This window comes from Heteronotia binoei, chromosome 10 (assembly GCF_032191835.1).
Source record: "Heteronotia binoei isolate CCM8104 ecotype False Entrance Well chromosome 10, APGP_CSIRO_Hbin_v1, whole genome shotgun sequence".
Lineage (NCBI taxonomy): Eukaryota > Metazoa > Chordata > Lepidosauria > Squamata > Gekkonidae > Heteronotia > Heteronotia binoei.
The window spans coordinates 79,887,771-79,910,464 of NC_083232.1; the positions used below are offsets into that span (position 1 = coordinate 79,887,771).

General features: G+C 39.5%; 1 protein-coding gene across 1 annotated transcript in view; it reads left to right on the top strand.

Annotated features, from left to right (window-relative positions):
- The window catches only part of SEPTIN7 (septin 7), an 86,002-nt gene extending 64,964 nt beyond the window's left edge, over positions 1-21,038 (top strand). Inside the window, exons 11-14 of the mRNA XM_060247727.1 lie at positions 6,238-6,258; positions 10,199-10,334; positions 12,087-12,226; positions 20,020-21,038. Of these exons, the coding sequence (XP_060103710.1) occupies positions 6,238-6,258; positions 10,199-10,334; positions 12,087-12,226; positions 20,020-20,059 (337 nt within the window). The 3' untranslated portion in view covers positions 20,060-21,038. The remainder of the gene's footprint in view (positions 1-6,237; positions 6,259-10,198; positions 10,335-12,086; positions 12,227-20,019) is intronic.
- The last annotated feature ends 1,656 nt before the right edge of the window (positions 21,039-22,694 follow it).

The following is a 22,694-nucleotide window of genomic DNA, read 5'->3' on the forward strand; positions in this document are numbered from 1 at the left end:
GTGATTTTAAAATGCTGTGAGGGCCTGATTCTGATTGAGGCACTCCTGCCCCCCCCTCCCAGCCTTTTCAAGTGCCATAATGCCCCCAAAGCTGCCATGTCTTTAAAGCAATTTAAAATGGTGCTGGCATACAATACACCCTTCTGACCTAGTTTGGCCCATAAAGAGCTGGACTCCTGGGTTCTTCACTACAGTAGATAATCTGTACTCCATAACATACGTGGACTAACCGACTAAGAGTCTAGCAAGACAAAATGTTGGGAGATCAGCATTTACAATAATCTGTCACTTGAACATTGATCACGGAGAAGCCTCTTCTTCCTTTTGGGAGCTTGTTCCATGTTCTCTCTTCCACTTACTTCGTAAATGCTAGTTCTGGCATATGTCTCTGTGCCAGAAAGTGTGGCTTAATTTTAATAGAAACTGTTTGCGTAGATGTGGGGAGGGGACATCAGTCAAAATTTCTAGTATTGAAGCATTATCTTTGTTTCATGTTCACAGAAAACCATATAGAAGTTAAAGTTATGGACCCATGCTCAGGACCAGCTAATATAAATGCAGTTGTCCTTCAACATAGCTTAATCAATCAAGAAGTAATTTGTGGTTGGATTTTGTCCTACCCTTTCAACAATTCTAAAGTTATTGGAGATTTTTTGACACCACTTGGTTTACACAGTTTTCTTGGAAGCTGAATAGTTGGCCAGTTTGTCAGGTATTTCAGTTTTGCTATGTAGTCATTATTTTTCAAGTTGCATTCTCATGGAGGGCCCATAAAAATTATGCCCTACTCTCTGCAGCTGGTTCCTCTGTGACTATATGTCATTCCCCCACCCTTCTTTGGCCAGTTTGTTCCTGTAGGAATTCAAATTTTTACAGCTAAAGTCATGGCTTCAGTATGGTTTTCTGATTGGAAGTGGGCCTTGCATCAGTGGAATGGCTTGCTCAGAAGCTGGCTTTCCACCTTTACTTGAAAGTTTTGTTTTTTAAGGAAGCATCTGGTTTTCTTTCATTTTCTGACTATTGTGTGTCATAATGGAGGTTAATATATATATATATATATATATATATATATATATATATATATATATATATATATATATATATATATATATATATATATATATATATATATATATATATATACACATACATACAGGGCTTTTTTTGAGCAGTAACGCACAGGAATGCAGTTCTGGCTGGCTTGGCATCAGAGGGCATGGCCTAATATGCAAATGAGCTTCTGCTGGGCTTTTTCTATAAAAAGTCCTATGCTAAACAATGGTGATGTCATTGGGTGTGGCCTAATATGAAAATGAGTTCCTCCTGGGCGTTTTCTACAAAAAAGGCCGTGTGTGTGTGTGTGTATTTGGCATTGTGCCTCTGTCATCTTTTTATCAATTTACTGTTCCAAAATATTGGAGGGTTTTTGTCTTAATTAGGTAAGGTTAAATGCTTTTCTCTTCACTATTTTCCTGGGTAGATTCCAAGGAGTAATCTATTTGGAAAAATTGTGCCTCTGTGCATCCATCACAATTGAAACTTTATCTCAGATCCTTTTACATTGTGTGCTGGTGTCCCCTCTGGGAGATCTCTGCATTTGTCTAGTGATCATTTCTGATACTTTTTTCTTCTTTCTGGCTTACTTTCTAGCTGATAACAATTTTGTTAGTACATTGATTGTATTAAAATTTTTGGTTGCAGTGGCTGGCATGCAAGGATGGAAATCAGAGTGTGGGAGAATAATTCATATTATTCTATTGTTTTTATTTTATTTTAATTACAAATGCTTTTGAGTGAAGTGAAAGCTCTAATTGGTATTAGCAATTGTGGAACTGAACAGGATGGCTTGAATTCTTTTCTTCTTGAGATAAGAAATATTTTGTTTAATTGTTGTGACTTCTTTGTAATCCTCCATGGGAACTGCACATGCCCAGGCTGGCTGCAATTGTTCTAAAGCAGTGTTTTTCCACTTAATGTATATATAAAAGGGGAGAGCACCTCTTCTGGTTCTTCTTTTGCCACCTCTGAAGGATGTTGGATTACTTTGCTCCCTGAAGAGTTTCAAAGACACTATCAGTTCAAAAGATCTTGCTTATCAGTACTTTTCAGAAGAATTGGGCTTGGCCGTGTGTCTTCAAAGGCCTTATGTGGAACCAAGATGGTCCAGTCAGATGCATACGACTTGAGCCTCCTGTGTCTCAGTGAGACACATGACACCTTAAGGTTCTCAATCTGGAAGCATTTTATGCTGAAGGCCTGAAGCTAAAGAGCCTCCCAGCTAAAAGCTGTATTATCAAGAGTTTAGCCCCATCAGCAGCTCCAACCGATGAAAAAGGCCCAGGGTCCTGAGAGAGCATCCTCATTACTACAGGCTTCAATTGCAAACTCATACTTGGTTATACCCTTTGACCTCAGTTCCTGCAAGTTACACTCTACCTAAAAGTCAGTTAGAACCACCTGCAAAGAAAGCAAAGATAAAGTCAAAACATATCAAGACAATGAGCACTCTCTCCTTGAGTAAGTCCAAGCCACACAAGATGTCTACTTTGTCAATTCCAGGTGCCTGCAGCCAAAGCCTCAATTCTGGTTTCAAAGATTCTACCACCTACTCCACAGTTGAGAAACCACTTCACTTAAGTCCTAATTACTTCCATTACAGTCTCCCCTTTGTCTCCTTCACTGAAGTTTAGAACAGTTGCACACCCAGAGTTGGGAATCGCTGTCACCCCATCCCCAGGGCAAGACCATTCCTATCATCATCTGTTCCATCACTGTCTGTACAGGTCCCCCTGTCACTGTTGCTGTGAACATTATCACAACTTCTACCACCATTACTATGGTCACCATCCTTGTTCCCACTAAGAACTGAAGCCTAAACATCAACCTCCATCTGTGTGACAGAGTAAACCAGATGGACCTCAGGGCAACAAGGGCCTGTCCTTAGAGTCATGCTGCGTTGAGAGTGAACATGAGTCTGAATCCAGTTCCGACACTGTCTCCAAACCTTAACCATCAGAAGTAGTCTTTGAGGAGACTGCACTGGTGCAAATGGCAAAATCTCTTGAAATACAGGTGAATGGCACTGCTCCAGCATCTACAAGACCCAGTATTCAAAGTTCTACACTCTGAAATCATGGGTCCAGTGGCCTTCCCAATCAAGCAAGGAATGTTCAACACAACTAAAAACATTTGGGCTAAACCAACCTCTGCATCTGCCACAGCAAAAAAGCTGGACAATGTATATAAAACCAGGCAGGAGGGCTCTGTATTCCTTTTCACACACCACACTGCAATTGTATGGTTGATTCAGCTCCAGTTGATAAAGAGGCATTGGCATTCCATATTGGCAGTTATGAAGCAATGATGAGAAAGTATCAGCTCTGTTTCTGGGGAAAGACATGCCAAGAAATACCTTGCTAGACTTCTGCAAACAGAGGTCCTTAGGCTATCTAAGCAGCAAATTAGCACAGCCAGGCACAGCTGATTGCTCAGCCAGATCCATAACCCATTCCATTGTTTTGCATAGACATGTATGACTTAGAACCTTAGCCCTAGCCCCTTGCCATAGGTCTAGGATAGAAGATTTGTCTTTCAAAGGCCTTGTCCTCTTTCTTCCTTCATGAATGAGACATGTAAGAAAACAAAGGATGACTAAGTAACTCCTGGGTCGTTTGTCATCATCCCTGTATGTCTCCATCTGTACAGGCAGAGAATTCTCTCAAACTATGTGAACTTCCCAAGCTACATCCCTTCCATTCCCATGGGAGGAGCCTTTTCTGTAGCTCTTTTTAACAGTACTAATTCTTCAAAGTATCCAGATATCCAAGTAAACTAAGCTTAACTATAAATGCATTGTTCTTTTTTTACCTGGTAAGGTTGCTTGTAGCTTTACTCTAGAGCGAAAATTAATATCTTTGAGTAGATACCAGTGATTGACTTCTGATGACGGAAGCAATGATACATTATAAAAATCACTAGATGTTTACAAACAAGTGAATCACAATGAGTCAACAGCGGCTGCTAACTTTCTGCCCTCAGTTGTTCTGGAAATGTCTGCTAAAAAGTCCCAGTGATGTCTGCTGTCATTTTAAGTTTTTTTTAACCTTAGGTTTAGGTCTGGGTCTTCCACAAGTTAATATTACTAGTATCTTGAAAAACAGATTTCAGAGAATGAGTGTCAGTTGTAAGAAGCTGTCTTGGAAGGATTTATTGAACATTAAAAAACAGCTACTATACCGATCATCCTAAGTATAGTGCCTCCTTTTGTAATTCTGTGAGGCACAGCTTTCTTCTTCTTCACTGCTTATAATGTTAGGCAAGGCTTTTTTTGAAGTAGGAACTTTTTTGCATATTAGGCCACCCCCCACCCCCCCCAATGTAGCTAATCATCTTGGATATTAAAGTAGGTCCTGTACTAAGAGTCCTATAAGCTCTTGGACTGGCTGCATTAGCAGTGTGTGGCCTAATATGCAAAGGAGTTCCTGCTACGAATAAAAGCCCTGATGTTAGGTGACTGTTTGCTACGTAGGGCCCAACTGTTGGCAAAAACAGTGCTAGCAAGCTGGCTGAGGCTATGACTGTTCCTGTGCATGCCAGGGATAATGAAAGCCATTCTTTAAGGTTGCAGGTGGAAGGCAGAGCCGGGGGGGAGACTTCCATATAAGACTTAAAAGCTCCCATCATTCTTGAGATTTACTGAGCAGCTTTTCACAGTTGAGATATCTACTATAACACTTATCTTATCCCATTGGTTCAGTTGAACTTATAGTATTTATTGGTTGGGGGGGGGGGGAATTAAAGCCTATTTTCTGTGGACAGTAAGCAGTGATGTGGGTTTTATGGGAAAACTGGGTTTGGAAGATTTTTCAATTCAAATTTAAATAATTGAAATAATGCAAGAAAAAGATGGCAGATACACCATGTACAAACACTGGGAATTGTCCATGCATGCATGTCACACTTTTAGCCCACCTGACATTATTGAGATGCAGCAATACAGCCCTGACAACTGTAGATAAGCTATATTTACATACACGGGGCGGAAAATTTTGTGCCAAAATGGGGGGAGGGATTTGACAAAATGCATCCTGCATTCTGCCTATACAAGGGCTGTCAGCTACTCTTGTTGCCCCTCCCCCACACCACTTCTTTTCTCTTTTTTTGCAGTCCAATCACAGCTGACAAATATTGACTCTGTAGGGTTTTCAAGGCAAGAGATATTCAGAGGCGGTTTGCCATTGCCTGCCTCTGCATAATAACCTTAGTATTCCTTAGTGGTCTCCCATCCTAGTACTGACCAGGGCTGACCCTACATAGCTGCTGAGATCTAACTAGATCAGGCTAACCTGGCCCATGCAGGTCAGAACAAATGGTGTGTGTGTTTGTAAAAATGCCATCAAGACACAGCAGACTTATGGTGACCGCATAGGGTTTTCAAGGCTAGACACTAGGCATCTGTACACTCAGGCATCTGGTGAACGGCCAGGGGAAAACTCAGTCTTTTAATGGAACCACACATTTTCAGTCTTTCAGATTGAGCCTTGGCTTCTAAATGAGTTCTGGTTGTGCTATTTCTTACTAAGATCCAAAATGGTGTTTCTTTTTTTTTTTAGTTCAACCATTTCCAGAGGGGCAGTTATAGTTACAGGGCTTTTTAAGTCAAATACTTTGAATGGTTTTGTAATGTTAGAAGAATCTTTGAAATGCAGAAAAACTAATAGTTGCCATGCGATCATCTGAGCTTAATTATACCGAGTGCTACTTTTTGAAAGAAATGAACAGCTTCTTGTAAGACTTCTGCTGGCCAGTTAGATGGTGCTCATTTACTTCATTTTGAATATACAGCCTAGCATAGGCCCAGAAAGGGTTAGGAATCACTGTATGCTTGGAGAAAAGTAGTAAAACGGATGTCACTAAAATATTTAAACTCCAGTTTACAGAGCATGCATTGCTACTTTGCATACTTTTTGCAGTTCAGGTATTATTATACTTGGAAGCTTTTCACATCAGGTCTGCATTAATTGTGTGGCACTGACTAACTGAACATTGAAAATAAACCTTAACTAGCTTAAACTAACCATCTGTCACTTTACAGTGAAAATTTTGCTTCTGTGGAGCATCCAAGCCTTAAGTAGCTTCAAATCCATAATGAATTTGCTTTTTTTTTTAAATTACTGCTTTTTATTTTTTTGTGGTTTTATTTAAGCATGCTAAGCATTTGTATTTTTTGTTTTTTAGATTTGACACAGTTGAAGGCATGTAAGTGGTCATTTAAATTTTTCAAAAGACATGAGGGGGAAAAAAAAACCTTTTAAACAAATAAGGCTTTCAATGTTAAGTGTAATTTTTTGCATTTTATTTCCAGCTCTTGCATTTGTTTTGCTTTAATGTTTTTCATTCTAAAACTTATCTAACATTAAATATTTTTAGTGACAAATACAGAAAGCACTTTGATTCACAAAGAAGACAGAAGGTCACTTTAGCAGTTATTGGATACACAATCCACACAGTTTGCTGCCTTTCAGTAAATATAAGTACAACGATTATGTATGAAATGCTCTTCAAGAACTTGTTTTCATTTCTTGCCTCTAAAGTTGCAGGTGGTTGCAAGAGCACTTGAAAGCACTGGCATTATCATATTGTAGTGCTAGCAAGGAAGGCAAAAACGTAGATACGATTGCGTGCTCTTATATAAAAGGCTTGCAGAGGCTTATTTTCCAGTCTGATCAGGTGTGACTTTTTGGAGAGAACCGTCAGCCTGGCATGATTGTTGGCTGCGCATTCAGAGCCCCTCCCTCTCTTCACAGGGAGAACAGAGTGCTTGAATTGGGTGATACTGTGTTTTATTTGACCCTGCTATCTCCCAGCCTTCCCATTTAAAATCCCATTTCCTCTGAGCACAAGTTGGGTGATCTGGGAGATGCCGCAGTGTATCCAGCCATCTGGCAGACTTTGCAGAGCAGGATCCCCCCCATCTATTTCCTGCTACCTTCCTGCTTGGCTCCCCCCCTCCCCCATTTGTTCTTACGAGGTCAGGAGACCCTCGAGAACAGAAAGCGAGGGCTTCTGACATCGGCGGGAGGTGTGCATCAGGAGAAATTGTTGCCCTTTCTTCATCTTGTGGAAATTCATTACTGTTGGAAGACCTTAGACCACTCTGTTTTAGTAAATATCTGAGCACTGAGATCTGTGAGAGTTAAATTCTGTAGTTCTTCCTTAATTTTTCTTTTCATGGAGAAGTAACTGCTTTGGGGAAAAAATTGAGCGGTGCTGAAATTTGCTGTTTTGAAATCTGCCCTGGAAAGATTCTTCTTTGTAGTTTATTTACAACAATCATTTGGGTATAACACTTCCTGGTTTCTACTGATAGTAATGGCTGTATTAGTAGTAGTTCCAGGGAGAGAGGCTTTCTTTACTCACTAAAAATAAATTACGGAGAAGATTGCCCATCTTCACATGTATAGTAGCTGTTTAGAACAGAACCGGTTTTAATTAGAGCCCTAAGTTTTGTTCCCTAAATTTTTTACAAAATATACCTGGGCTTTTGGATTAAATACTGTTATTACAGCAGAGCCTCAGACCTCTGAACTCGCATACAGAAGTTCTTTCCTGGAACTGGCAGTGTGCTTCAAGTCCTTCCAGTTCTCAAACTCCAGTTATTCACCTGTTCTGCCTGGCTGGATTTCCTGGTGAACCTTTTGGCTCAGTCTGCCATTCCTTCTCCCATCCTCCTTTCAGCTCTCTCCTCTTGTCTCTCTAGCTCCCTGGACAGGATTTCTCATTTTGTGATCTATGCCAGCTAGATGAAGAACTTAGAAGATTGTGTGTTTTTCTGTTAGCCATTGCAAATTTGGTCTTCACCTACCAGAAAATAGTTCTTTGAAATACCTGCTGGCAGGGGTGGAAGAATACGTTTCTTAGCACTGACACTGAGAAACTGTGGTACTTTGCTCTAGTGTCTTCAGTGCAGTCAAGAGTGCTGTTTTCATGTGGGTGAAGAAGTGTCTTAAGTATTTTAGGATTGCCTTTAGGATTCCTTCTCTTTAATGCCTGTGTAGTTTTGAAAATGGTTACTTGCAACTTTGCTGCTGCCTGAGATTCTGCAGTCAGCTCCAGCTTTTAGAGTAACACTGTAAAAAAAAAATATTAGCATCTGTTTAGTTTGATCCTAGGTGGTGAAGTGAAGGTTGGTTCTGCTAGTTGCATCTTATTCACTGATACTTTCTTTTCCCTCCTATTTTGCATTGCATGAAAAATGTCCAGGCAAGTGGTGGTAAAATACGTCTGCAATGCACTCGTCTTGTTGGGCACATCACCAGTTATTCCCTCCTCAGATTGTATTGATGTGATCAGATTGTGGCATGTGTAGTCTGTGACTTTGATTAGATTCTGGTGTTGAACCTGTGTGTCTTAGGAATTCATTAGCTGTAGGGGAAGGAATCTGTCTGATGCATTAACATTGGGTTTTGAATTCAGCAAGTCATATAGATTACAAATCTGTCCTGTATTAGAACATGACTAACCCACAGAGCTGCAAGAAGGGATCAAAACACGTTTTTTGACATAATTTACAAGTTCCCAATTCTCTTTTTAAAAAGAAATGTCTCTAGCCCTTTTTGTTACAGAATTTTAGGAGAAAGGCACAGGTTACTCATTTACTGAATAAAAGAAGGGGTTAAATACTTAACGTAACAAAACTGGAAAGTAGAACATTGTTTCAAGGCTGTAATGGGATGGGGGGGGGGGACTAAGGCTGTTGGGGGCTATGGCAAGGAAAGTGCAGCAAAAAGCTGATGCCTCTGCCTCTGCATTCACAGCAGTTGCACAGAGAGTTGTCTCCATATGGAACCTCTGCTGTAGAGTCATTCTACTAGACCAGGGGTCCTCAACCTTTTTAAATAGGGGGCCAGTTCACTGTCCCTCAGACTGTTTGAGGGCCGGACTGCCGTTACTGTACAAGGCCGCGGGCCGTCAGGTCTCCGTCTTCTGCATCTCTCTCCCTTCCCCACACCACACACCATGGCCTGGGAACTCACCTCACCTCGGTATCACCTCACACTCTGTCTCCGCCACCTCAGCCCAGTGCCGGAAGTGTGCGTTGCTAACGCAAGTTTAGGTCGAACGTCACTTCCGGTCTGATTTTGCCATAACCCGGTGGGCCGCATAAACGTCCTCAGCGGGCCGCATCTGGCCCGCGGGCCGTAGGTTGAGGACCCCTGTACTAGACAGTTGGTTTTTCCGAGGAAATCAGTGTGAAATCCAGCAGCTGTCATTGTTTATTGGTTCTCTTATTAGGCTCAAGAGTGGCCATGTCCTAGTGCTGCAAAGACAAGAGAAACCACAACTTCCAGAATTTATCAGGGCATAGATTATGGCCTAGCGACATCATGTTCCTTTGGCTCCCTGGTCCACATACCTCAGACCTCCCTTGGCTGCTCACATTCTTCCTACCGATAGTGCACAGTTCCAATCCCTCGAGCCTTCTCAGTCCATCGTTTTCCCTGCATCATTCCTTCAGCCTCCTTTCCTCTGGATGTGCTGTCACTTAGCTTCCCTGCATCCCAGGACCTGTTCCTTATCCTTCACCTGTCCTATATGATGCATTTATCTCAGCCAAAATGACTTCACTCACATCACTCTTAGGAATTGGACTACAAAATGCTTTGTTTCCCCAAGCAACCGAGCCATCATGAAGAAACGAATGCAGTACTTTTTAGAAGTAAATAAAAACGCGGTTTAATAAATCATAACATTGCAGAAACAAAAACAATCTCGTTTAAGCCTCCCTTGCACAGACAACATTCTGTAGACTAACATTCTTGACATGTTGGTGTGTAATATATTGTTGCCTGAGCTCGTCCATCACAAGTGCACCAAATCTGTGGTATTAAAAGCTCACTGTGTATGATTTCTTCCTCCTTTCACAATGTGCCCCTTCCTGGAAATTGTAGTGTTGCCTGTGGAGTCCTTCCTCCGATGTTTACATTAGCTCAAATGTACAAGACACATTGTCATGATAGGAAAAGCATTTGATCACTATCATTAATTTTTTAGGCACCTCTTACTTATATGGGTACTTCACTATTAGATTGTTTCTTGCTTCCTTTCAGTGTTTCCCTGTTGCCTTTTCACTGGTTATGCATTAGCAAAAGAAATTTTCTCCATGGAATAACCAACTTCCTGTTCTGGTTTCTGGCAGGAGCCCTCTGGCACAAATGGAAGAAGAACGCAGGGAGCATGTGGCAAAGATGAAGAAAATGGAGATGGAAATGGAGCAGGTCTTTGAAATGAAGGTCAAAGAAAAAGTTCAAAAACTGAAGGACTCTGAAGCGGAGGTAAATGCAGCCCGCAGTTGAGAGCATACCACCTTCTGGATGAAGCAAGGATTGTAAATGAAAATAATGTGTCACCCAAGAGTTAACCTGCACACTGAGCATACCACTCAGGATATGATTAGATATAAATTAATTCCCAGTGGAATCAGATGAGGTCTTGTAAGTGTGCATGGAGATGGCTAACATGACCCCATGCTTGTGCTGTAGAGACACTGTTCACAGTGACCTTTTACACGAGGAGTTTGAGTTTCACAGTTATGCTTTAGATCTTAAAGCACAGCTTCTGTTAAATTGATTGGACTTGTTCTCAGGGACAGGTTGGCCATTATGACCACCAGGACTTTTCCTGATGGGCTAACAGTCTCCTCCCCACCCCAGGGTGGGCCAACCCAGTGGTGAAGACCACAGCACCCAGCCAAGGTGTGTTGGAGTCTAGTCTTTCTCGCCCTCCTTTTCTTTTGACAGGGAGGGGTTTTTTCCTAGTTCACCGCTGCTTGTGCTGAATGCGGTTTATTAGGCTGGCATTATTAAATTACTGTCAGGTTGGATTACAAAACACTATTCTTATAGATGTATAAGGAGAGCCAGTTTGGTGAAGCGGTTAATGCGCGGACACTTATCTGGGAGAACCGGGTTTGATTCCTCACTTCTCCACTTGCAGCTGCTGGAATGGCCTTGGGTTAGCCATAGCTTTTGCTGGAGTTGTCCTTGAAAGAGCAGCTTCTGCACTCGCCTCACAGGGTGTCTGTTGTGGGGGAGGAAGGTAAAGGTGATTGTGACTGCTCTGAGATTCAGAGTGAAAGGCGGGATATAAATCCAATATCTTCTTTTTCTTGTTCCTGTGTACATTATCAATCACCAGTCCAGGCAAGGTCAGGTTTGGTTTGGATCAAATAACTCTCTTTCTTCCCATTTACTAGAAGTGATTCAAATAAACTAAATTTATTAACTTAGTTTGATTGATGACTTTAGGAAAGGTGCCCTGTGCAAGCACCAGTCATTTCCGACTCTGGGGTGATGTTGCTTTCACAATGTTTTCACAGCAGACTTTTTCTGGGGTGGTTTGCCATTGCCTTCCCCAGTCATCTACACTTTTCCCCCCAGCAAGCTGGATACTCATTTTACCAACCTCGGAAGGATGGAAGGCTGAGTCAATCTTGAGCCGGCTACCTAAACCCAGCTTCCGCCGGGGATCGAACTCAGGTCGCGAGCAGAGCTTAGGACTGCAGTACTGCAGCTTTAACACTCTGCGCCACGGGGCTCTTCATTGATGACTTTAACTTGTAACCAATTCCAAGGGTTATGTAACAATTGTACTTAGAAGTATGAGAGCAAATGACTGCCAGTTGATAGCATTGTTCTGGCCAGCTCAAAAGAGTGCTTATGTGAAAAATCATCATCTGTGTTGCAGGGAAGCTTAATACTGGCTAGCCAGAGTAATGATGTGTCAAGTTTTTTAAAAAGGTTCAGAAGTCAAACTAGGCCATAAAGAGGAAATAGTAAGAGTACGGCACTGCTGAGTACAAGATCTGAATGCAGTTATGCTAGACATGTTAACAGGAATGCGTCTTTAATGTTCTTTAGAAAATTTGCTGCTATGTTTGTCAGGTGTAGGTTGGATTTCATATGAATAAGCAGGCTTAATTTGTACAGTGTAAACTTTATGGAGCAGCAAGTCCAGAAGTGAAATAATATTTGAATATACAGGGTGGCACTGATGAAATGATTGCATGTTGCTTTCTTGACTCTCAGCTCCAGCGGCGTCATGAGCAAATGAAAAAGAACCTGGAGGCCCAACACAAAGAACTGGAAGAAAAACGCCGCCAGTTTGAGGATGAGAAAGCAAACTGGGAAGCCCAGCAACGTATTTTGGAACAACAGAATTCTTCCAGGTATTTTAGGAGTCCTAGCAGTTCTTTCTGGCTGTATTCTAATTCAGCATATTTAAGAGGTGTAGTTAAATGTGGATATTGCTTGGTACTGATGGGTTTTGTCTGACTGGCAAAACTCTCAATTTTTATTGTGTTGCTTTCCATGTTCTTTCATTTCTGGACCTGCCACCATTTCCTTGTTATCAAATCATTTCCATCTGGCCATTTCTCCTGGCATCTCAAACCTAATATTTTTGGGCTACTGTTGCCAGCACAATTCCTTTGCTGTTGCCCGACTCTTGTCTGTCAGTCCCTTTTCTCTCACATCTCCCATCCTTAAGAGTCCTGTAGCACCTTTAAGACCAACAAAGTTTCATTCAAGATATAAACTTTCATGTGTACACACACACACTTCTTCAGATACAATGAAATGGGAGAAAACCATTCAAACTTATAGTCAGGACTGGGGGGAAAAATCCCAGATTAGCATATGAAGACATTTCAAGACAAAACGGGAACAAAATGTCTACATCATGTTATGTGCTAATTTGTTTTTTTCCCAGCCCTGTCTATAAGTTTGAATGGTTTTTTTCTCCCATTTCATTGTATCTGAAGAAGTGTGTGTGTGTACACATGAAAGTTTATACCTTGAATAAAACTTTGTGCTACTTAAAGGTGCTACTTTGTTCTGTTGCTTCAGACCAGCACAGCTACCCACCTGGATCTATCTCCCATCCTGATGTGACTAAGGTAGCTTATATAACTCCGGGCAAGGACCACAACATTTATATCCTATGTCCTGACACATAATGTTTGCCAAACATGTTCTCTAAAAGGTACTGGTAGTTATGAATTTAATGCTTTGGATTGGAAATCGCAGTGTTAATTGGTATAATAATGTGTCAGTATCTGAAAATTATGTTATCCAGCTTTCCCCATTAGATTTCAGAGCCCCCCCCCCCCCCATGTCAGCTGTCTAGACAAGTAAACATAAAGATGGTGTATAAGAGGTACAAGTTGTGAAACTGGACATATCAAGGGAAGTATGGAACTCTTACCTATTGCGATCAGTGGTTAGGTAAGGAAGCGTTGACTGTATTGGAAGTCTTAGCTTTTAGGCCTTGACATTTAAAACTCACTTAACTCTATGCAGGGAAAAGCCTCTTGCATTTTTCTGAACTTCTGAGTAACTGAATGCATGAAATGTGTCATTGTCCTTAGCCCCACAACAAATTTGGATAGACGTCTGTGTCATGGTTGAATATTCAGCCTTGATTTCAACAGAATAATGGTAAACAAATCATCCTGAAAGATGACTGTTATTCATATTTGCAGCTGTATACTAAATGTTTTTTTTTTTTTTGAGTTTCAATAATTTTATTCATCCATTGCAATACATAAAAAACCAAAACAATGATACCACAAACAAATTTACATTACACATACGACAAAATAATAAAGTACATACCTCCTTAGATATCCTCAAATCATAAATTACTTATTCAACCCCTGTAACAGAATTTATAGGATAAACATTATCCTATAACACCCTTCCTTTATCCAAGTTAAGGTATGACTGTGGCATAAAATTCCCAATATTCAACTTGTTATAACTTTAATTTAAACAATATATTATTATGTTATATTATAACTTTAATTTAAACAGTACTACCGTTATCCAATATACAGAATATAAAATATTATAATCTTTTATCCTAACCTATTTTTAATTTTTCTCTAACCATATATATACCTTTTCCCATTTTTTTATTGCGTCCTCCTTCAATTTTCCATGTATTGTGTTAACCAATATGTCTGTTTCCATTAACTGCATAATTTTGTAAATTAATTCTTCCCTTTTTGGGGATGTTTTAGATTTCCAATTTTGAGCCAATAACATTCTAGCCGCCGTTACAATGTAAACTACAATGAATTCATCCTCTCTGGGAACCATCCCACGTACTAAGGACAATAACATAAACTCCGGTTTAAGCGGAAAATTAATCTTCAAAATTTCAGTCAAAATTCTATGAATACCTTTCCAGTATTTTTTGGACACCTTACATGTCCACCATAGATGATAGTAGGTTCCAATCTTCACTCCGCATTTCCAACAATTAGGTGGGAAGTCGTGATTAATTTTGTTTATTAAAACCGGTGTAATATGCCACCTGTGAAAGAGTTTGAAAAAATTCTCCCGGTAATTAACCGGTTTTATGATCTTAAAATTATTCCGCCATAACATTGCCCATTGTTCCAACGTTATATTGTATTTTAAATTCGATGACCATTTCACCATTACGTTTTTAACCGATTCGTCCTCCAATTTAATTTGTAGTAAATAATTATAAACCTTCTTTATCGTTTTCCCAGTCTTATCTGTTATTAACTTGTCAAAGTCAAAATTTGTTCTCGTGAACCCAACAATTTTATCACAATTATATTTAGCCATAATTTGGGTCATTACCCACCAATCCAGAATAATTCCACTTTGTTCTAAGTCATCCTTCCTCCTCATTTTATTCTTCTCATCTAATAAATCCGAATATCTTAGAGATTTTTCGGGAGACCACAGTTGTGGACGAATAGATGCCTCCATTGGGGATATCCACCTAGGCGTTTTGTCATAGATTTTCCTTTTTATTTTTGTCCAAGTTAGCAATAAAGACTGACGAATTAAATGATTTTTAAAGTAATTTTGTGGTTTCTTAATATACCACATATTAGCGTGCCAACCGGCTTGTAAATCGGCCCCTTCTATTGCTAACACACGGGTGTTTTCTAACATTACCCAGTCTTTCAACCAACAAATTGAACAAGCAGTATGATAAATCTCAAAATCAGGTAGCCCTAAACCTTCGTTCTCTTTTTTGTCAGCTAGTATTTTCCAGCCTATTCGAGGTTTCTTTCCTTGCCAAACATAATTTCTAGCCAATTGATTTAATTTCTTAAGAAAAGGAGCCCTCATAGCAAAATTCACCGATTGAAACAAAAATAAAACTTTGGGAAGAATATTCATTTTCAGTAATGACACTCTGCCCATAAATGAAAGTTTCAAATTAACCCAACATTTGAATAAAGACTCTATTTCTTTTAATAAAGGAACATAATTATTTTCATAAGTGGCACTGCATTTATCCGAAACAACTATACCTAAATATCTGATTTTTTTCTCTCTTTTAAATCCTGATTTTCTTTCCAAATCCGCAATTGCCTGTGCCGTCATATTTTTGGTTAGCCACTTCGACTTACTTTTATTTATTTTTAAGCCGGCAACCTTCCCATATTCTTCCAAATGATTCAAAACCATCTCTATTGAGTCCAAAGGATTTTGCAACACAATAACCATATCATCTGCGTAAGCTAATATTTTATAGTTTTCTCCTTTAACCTTTATCCCCTCAACTTTGTCATCCAACCTAATTGAGTCAATTAAAACTTCAAGAGAAAAAATAAACAGTAAGGGAGAAAGGGGACAACCTTGTCTCGTACCCTTGGTAAGATGGACTTCTTCTGTTAAGTCACCATTAACGATTATCCTAGCAAACTGTTTGTCATATATAGCCCGTATATTTTCAACAAATTTTGCCCCACAATTAGATTTTTCCAAGAGTTCTAACATAAAATTCCATTCTAAATTATCAAAGGCCTTCTCCGCGTCGAGAAATAAAAAGGCTAACTGTTTATCCCTATTAAACTCCGAGTATTCCAAAAAATTAAATAACAGCCTAACATTTGTGTGCATTTGTCTTTTTGGTAAAAATCCAGATTGATCAGTATGTATAGTTTCCCTCAGTACCTGTTTTAATCTACTTGCCAAAATTGACGTAAATATTTTATAATCTGTATTTAATAAAGATATAGGGCGATAGTTTCCAATATTATCAGGGTCTTTCCCAGGCTTGGGGATAAGAGCTACATTACTGTACCTCCACGACTCTGGGATTTTGGCCGAACACCAAACCTCGTCTAATAGATTTTTAAAAGGATCTATTATATTCTCCTTAAAGGTTATGTAATATTCCGGAGGAATACCATCAGGTCCAGGCGCCTTATTACTTTTAATTTTTGTCCAAGCTTCTACTATTTCACACATCGTAATTGGAGCCGTTAAAATTTCTTTCTGTTCATTAGATAATAAAGTCCGGACCCTGTTCTTCAAATAATCTTGTTGTTCAGACTCATGGTTTCCCTGTTTTCTATATAAATTCTTATAGAACTCCTGCACTATTACTTTCATTTCTTCTAAAACCGAGGTATTTTGCCCGTTCTTATCCTTTAACGATTTTATCACTTTTTTCCCTCTTTCCTTCCTGACTTTGTATGCCAGCCACTTACCCGGTTTATTGGCGTTCTCAAAAAAAAAGGCTTTGGAGTAGGCTATCTTTCTTTCTACCTGATCTGAAAATATTAAATGAACTTTATGTTGGAGATTCCTAATCTCTGTCCTTAACTCCTTTAATGTGGGATTGGTTTTCAGCTGCGATTCTTTAATTTTAATTAATTCCGACCATTTCACCAAATTACTACTGTCTTCCTTCCACTTTCTAGCACTATAACTGATGACCAGTCCCCTAAAATAGGCCTTGCTGGTTTCCCAAATAGTAGTATAAGAAACGCCACTCTGGATATTTGTGTGAAAAAAAATTTTCATTTCTTCCTCAATGTATCGGATAAATCTTTTATCCCTCATGAGACTTAGATTCATTCTCCATCCTGACTTCTTTTTAGAGGTACTTAAAGATAACATAATGGGTGAATGGTCGGCGATTGTGGAGGGGAGAATTTCAACTTCTTGCACCGCTTTCATTAATCCCAAAGAAATCCAGGTCGAGTCTATCCTGGACCATGAAGCATGTCTATTTGAGAAGTAGGTATAATCTCTAGTATTAGGATTAAGAGTACGCCAAGCGTCCACTAAGGCGAATTCCTCCACTGTTCTCAGAAAGATTTCAGGAAGAGTATTACCACTTTTGACTTTAGATTTCCTTTTATCTCTTATTGAACTTCTATCTAACTCAGGATTTTCAACCGCATTTAAATCCCCGATTATACATATATTATCGTAGTCAGCTTTGGAGACCCTAGAATACAAGTCCTTATAAAATAATCTTTGATTTTGGTTAGGTGCATAAACATTAATCAGAAGAAATTTTTTTCCATCCTTTATTATTTCGATTCCCTGCATTCTTGCCTCTTTACCTTCAAAAATCATTTCAGCCTGTATACCCTCTTTGACATATGTCACCACTCCTCTCTTTCTTTTATCCGCCTCTGAAGTGATGAACTCTTTACCCAGTCTATTATAGTGTAAAAGCTTTCCGTCTTTCTGCCTCATGTGAGTTTCCTGTAAACATGTGATATCTGCATCATATTTCTTTAACTGTAAAAAAATTCTCCTCCTTTTTTGGGGGGAGTTAAGACCATTAACATTAACCGAAATAATTTTTAATCTATTTGCCATTTTAACTTCTCCCCTAATCTATTGCAGTCTCTTTTTTTTTTGTAATCTAGTCTCCCTTTTTCTTTCCTCGGATTGATAAACCTCTCCTTCTTCGCGCTCTTCTGAATCTGATAATTGAAGTTCTTTAGATGGATCTACTTGGTCTGATTGCCTCTCTAAACCGTTGGAATTTGGCGTCTTATTTTTCCCTTTTTGCCAGTCACCTATATACGTTTTAAAGAACTCCTCCAGTTTAGCCATTGAATCTATCTTGTATCTGTTATTCCCGTATGTGAACAGCAACCCCTCAGGGATCAGCCATCTGTACATAATCCCTTTTCCTTGCAAGGCAAGGGCCAACTGCCAGTAATCTTTCCTCCTCCTTCTGACCGACCAGGGTATTTCCTTCATTATTTTTATTTTAACCCCTTTAATAGTCAGCTGCTGGTCTCTTCCTTCCTTCCAAACTCTCTCCTTAATCAGCTTGCGTGTAAATCTTAAGTGAACCTCTCGGCTGAGCCCGTTTTTTCTAGCATAAATGGTATTAACTCTATATACTGAATCAAATTCCTTTTCTACATCTGACTTTTCCATCATCAACGGTTCTGCTAAGGCTTCACTCATTACTTTAACCAGATTTTCGTTCTTCTCCTCCGGAATGTTTAAAAACCTGAGTACATACTCAGCTTGGTCCATTTCCATCTGGACCACTTTCACCTCAGATCTCTCTTGCTTAACTTCTATTTCCTCCATTTTCCCTTCCATTATTCTAAGTTTGCCTTCTATTAATTTAGTTATTTTAACTACTTCAGATATATCCTTCTTTGTGTCGCTGAATTTATTATCCAGACTTTCCATTCTATTGACAACCGCCTCCATCTGCTTGGTTAAGTCTGCCTTCAATTGATTTAAAGCATCTAAATAGCTGGCTTGCATATCTTTCACCACATCTTGTGATAAGGCAGCACCTACAGCCTTTGGCTGCCCAGGCGAGAATTTTGTTTTCACTGGTTGGGACATTATATTCATCTACCACCCACAGCAACCCAAAGCAACAATTTCACAATATCATAACACCATGAAAAAACAAAACAAAGACGTAAGTCAAGAAAACACAGCTGACCCACCAGCTGCCCAAATCTCAGAGCTTGAAGGTAATCACTGTCAATTATCACTTCATCAATTGTCAATGCAAAGAATATCTCCGCCCACTGATATTAGAAACCTGAGTCAAGGGCTGCAAATTAAGCCAGCGATGTGAGTCTTAATGTGCATTAAACATTAATGGTTTGCTTAAGAATCCAATCTTAGTCCAGTTAGTTTTCACAGTCCGTTCTTGTCTGATGGCACAGCAGAAAACCATATAAAATACAACCACGTTGATTTGAAACAAAAACTTGTCTTGCCTACTTTCCAGTTGTGATGTCTCACTTCCTGTTCTTTAAACAGCAGCCCTCCGCTTTTGTGCGCCGCTTTGAAAAACTTCTCTGGACGGCCCGCCCAGTATCTGCTTCTCCCCCTGCTCTCCGCAGCAGCGTCGACACTCCCGGCCACGTCTCTACCCAGTCACGCCCACACTTCTCTTCCTTCACCAATACTTCCAGTTAACCTTTTCTTGACCGGGTATTTTCCCAGAAAAAGCTACGTGGAGAGCCTCTTACTCCCCTCCAATTGATAATCCAGAATGGAAAATGAAAGAAAACCCTTCGTATTGTTGACTTGCCTCTCCAGAAGGAGAGGAAAAAAAAAAAAAAAGGCAAATATCAAATAAACACTTGAACTTTTCTTTCTGGCCGTCCTGCTGCCGCGTTGCAATGCGAACTCATTTACTCTCTCCCCCAACCGGGGAGGAGCCAGGCAAGAAAAAACGCTGAGCGGTTAGGAGGATAGCAAATAAACAACAACAACAAAAGCTTCTTTTCGCCTCTGTAATCCACCACCGCCAACCACAGCCCACCTCAAGAATCCGGTGGCTGGAACTTTTTCGTCCATAGACGCCTTCAGCCGCGGTGCTCAAGACTAAGGGTGAACACTTGGAGATTGCCCTGACCGGCTCCCCACTATTCCCCTTGCTCTCTAGCGCACTTTACCTCCCTCGACTGGAGGTTGTGCGGACCCGAAGGCCCCCCAACAGGCTGAATTCGCAGTTCGTCGCGAGGAGCTCACTCGAGACGCAACTGCACCGTCCCGCCGGAAACCGGAAACCCCCTGCTGTATACTAAATGTTGAATAAGAGAGCCAAAATGTCTTTTATTCTCTGTTATCTAAAATAAGAGAATATTTATTCATGTTAATCAAAGAGCGTGCTAGTTAAAAAGTTAACACTTTTAAATTTTGCGTGAATGATATTCTCTCTCTTTGTTGTCAACAGAACTTTGGAAAAGAACAAGAAGAAAGGGAAGATATTTTAAATCCACTTACTGACCACCAGTTATGTATTAGTTGCCAATATTCCAGCCTGGACATCAGTGTGTGTTGGATCTGTTTGACCAATCTTGCACCAGTTGTATCCATATCTATGGAATTAACAGCATGACAGAAAAAAGTTTTGTTTGTTTTTAATTTTGATGACGATTGAGATGCCTTGAATTGTTTAGGGTGTTGTATACTTAGGAAAACAAAACAGCTCTAAGTACCCTTTTGAAAAACAAAGTCATCTTAATGCAAAAGAACATTTTAATGTTGTACAATCATGTTCTGGTGGTTTGATTTGTTTACAGGATATTCCAGTATGCAAGGACTTGGGAAGGTTTTCCATAAGGATACGTTGCCATAATATAATATGAACTATGCTTCTATTATTAAAAAAAATTCCATTCAGTGCAGCATATATAATAATGTAATTTAGTCTAACACAGTGGACCCTATTTTTGACACTTCCATTGTTTAAATATACACATGGAAAGACAAACGTAATAGGCTTATGGTGCACCTAAAAGCTTTTTATAACAACCCCCCCCTTTTTTTTTTGAATCTTTAAAATATGCTATTCTCATTTAGTAACTACTTTAGCCAGAAGAATTTCATTACTGCTTCATTTTTGTAATAACATATAATTTAGATATTTTTCCATATATTGGCCCTGCTAAATAGATTGTAGTTTCTTTCATATGGTAGAAACCAGTGAATTAAACTTTTCCTTTAACTCCCTTTTTACATTTTATGGTAAGTAGCAGGAAAATGCATTTATAGGTCATTTCTAGGGGAGGAAATGTGGAGTTAACTACCATCATGTTTCTACCTGTGTGCCGTCTGTCTTCTAGAAATGCGAATCATGGCCTCTTAAGAAAAGTCACCATTTTGCATTTAGCTGTATTCATATACTGCATTTCTGTATTTTTGTTTGTATTGTAAAAAGTCACATAATAAACAATGTTGTGATGTAACATATTTGAAGTTTGGGTTCTCTCCTCCTTGGATAAAGCTATATATATATATGTGGGGTTTTAGCCATGATTTTGTTGCTTTACATTTTAACTTTTATGCTTCACCAATTATCTTGGAAGCATTGTCCCCATATTAATACACATTTAGCAAGGTTAGAGCAGATTGTGCACGAGACTGATTTAGTATAGTCAAATAGGCATTTAACCTCTTAAATGGCAACAGTAGGAAAGTTGCTTGCGGTGGGGAGAACTTTGTGTGTGAGAAGTGGTGAACAATTTTGTCTCACAAAGTATTCCATGTATCATGACTTATAAATAATTATATGGATCCTGCAGTTGAAGTGTTAAAAAATGGGATGAAGAAAATTGATTTAGGTGTTAAGATACCTTAGTGAAACCACTACAGCTTTACAGAAGCAACAAATCAAATGATAATTCTCAAAATAGCAAAACAGATTCTGAGGAGCTGGTCCCTACATTAATATTTGGAAATGATTTTAATAAGAGGCCTTTTAAAAGTGTATTCTTAAGGACAGGAAATCTTATAGCAACCTTTCAAATATCTGTCCCTTAATGTGGACAGTACTTTCTCTTCCTCCTCAAATTTTATCCACTGAAATTTCATTAATTTGTCAGGATGGTAACATGGAACCAGTTATTAAATTTCCAAAACAAGTAACTTTTCCCCATTTTCATTTTGGCCTGTGTGAATCTTCGTCCCTTTCTGCTCGATGAACATGTTGAATACTAATTGAAGGGTTTATTCCACATTCAGCCACTGCTCCAGGAACAATACCTAAGTAACCTCTCAAACGAAAAATGTTTTGACAATTCTAAAAATAAGACCAGATGCATCTCCTGCTGTGATCTTGCAATTCTGACATTATCCAAATGATTGCTTTCTTTTTGTAACAAAAAAAAGTCATATTAGTATTTGGAAGCATATTAAATTTCTAGATTATTGGAAATATGCTAAGAACTGGAAGTTTTGGGGAATGGAAGAATCTATCTAAATCAGGGGTGTTGAACTCATTTGTTATGAGGGATGGATCTGACAGAAATGAGACCTTGTTGGGCCGAGTCATGTCAAACTTAAAACATGCTTAAAACATTAGCACTCGTTGGTCTTCAAGATACTTTCTTTGTATTTCTCCCATGGGATCCAGGGAACTGGGCAAAGGAAGCTCCACTGTACAATTGAGAGAGCCTGGCAAGCTATTCCTCCCCCTTCCTCCCCAAGGGAGGAGCCTCAGCCAATGGAGAAAATAAGAGACTTTGCTCTGTAGCTCTTGTGCAATTGAGCAAGCTTTGTAAAGTAAGCTGTTATGCAGAAGGAAGCAAGATATAGGAAGAAGGAAGCAGATGACAGCCAGTTGCTTGGGAGCCTGACAGCCCTCCGGGAGCCTGATTCAATCCCCGAACTGCATGCTTGACACGCCTGATCGAAATACTTGCTGGCGGGGGGGGGAGTTCATGTGCTCATAAATATTCTTACACTTTATCCCCACTTAAAATTAGTTAAAAATTGTTCCAAAATACTTTGTAGCACTTTTGCAAAAGATGCTCTCACACATTGTTCAAGGAGGGCAAATTAATTACTGCAGGCAGATTGGCTGGCAAGATTTTAATGAGCCAATTTGTCAATAGCTCTGAGTTAGAG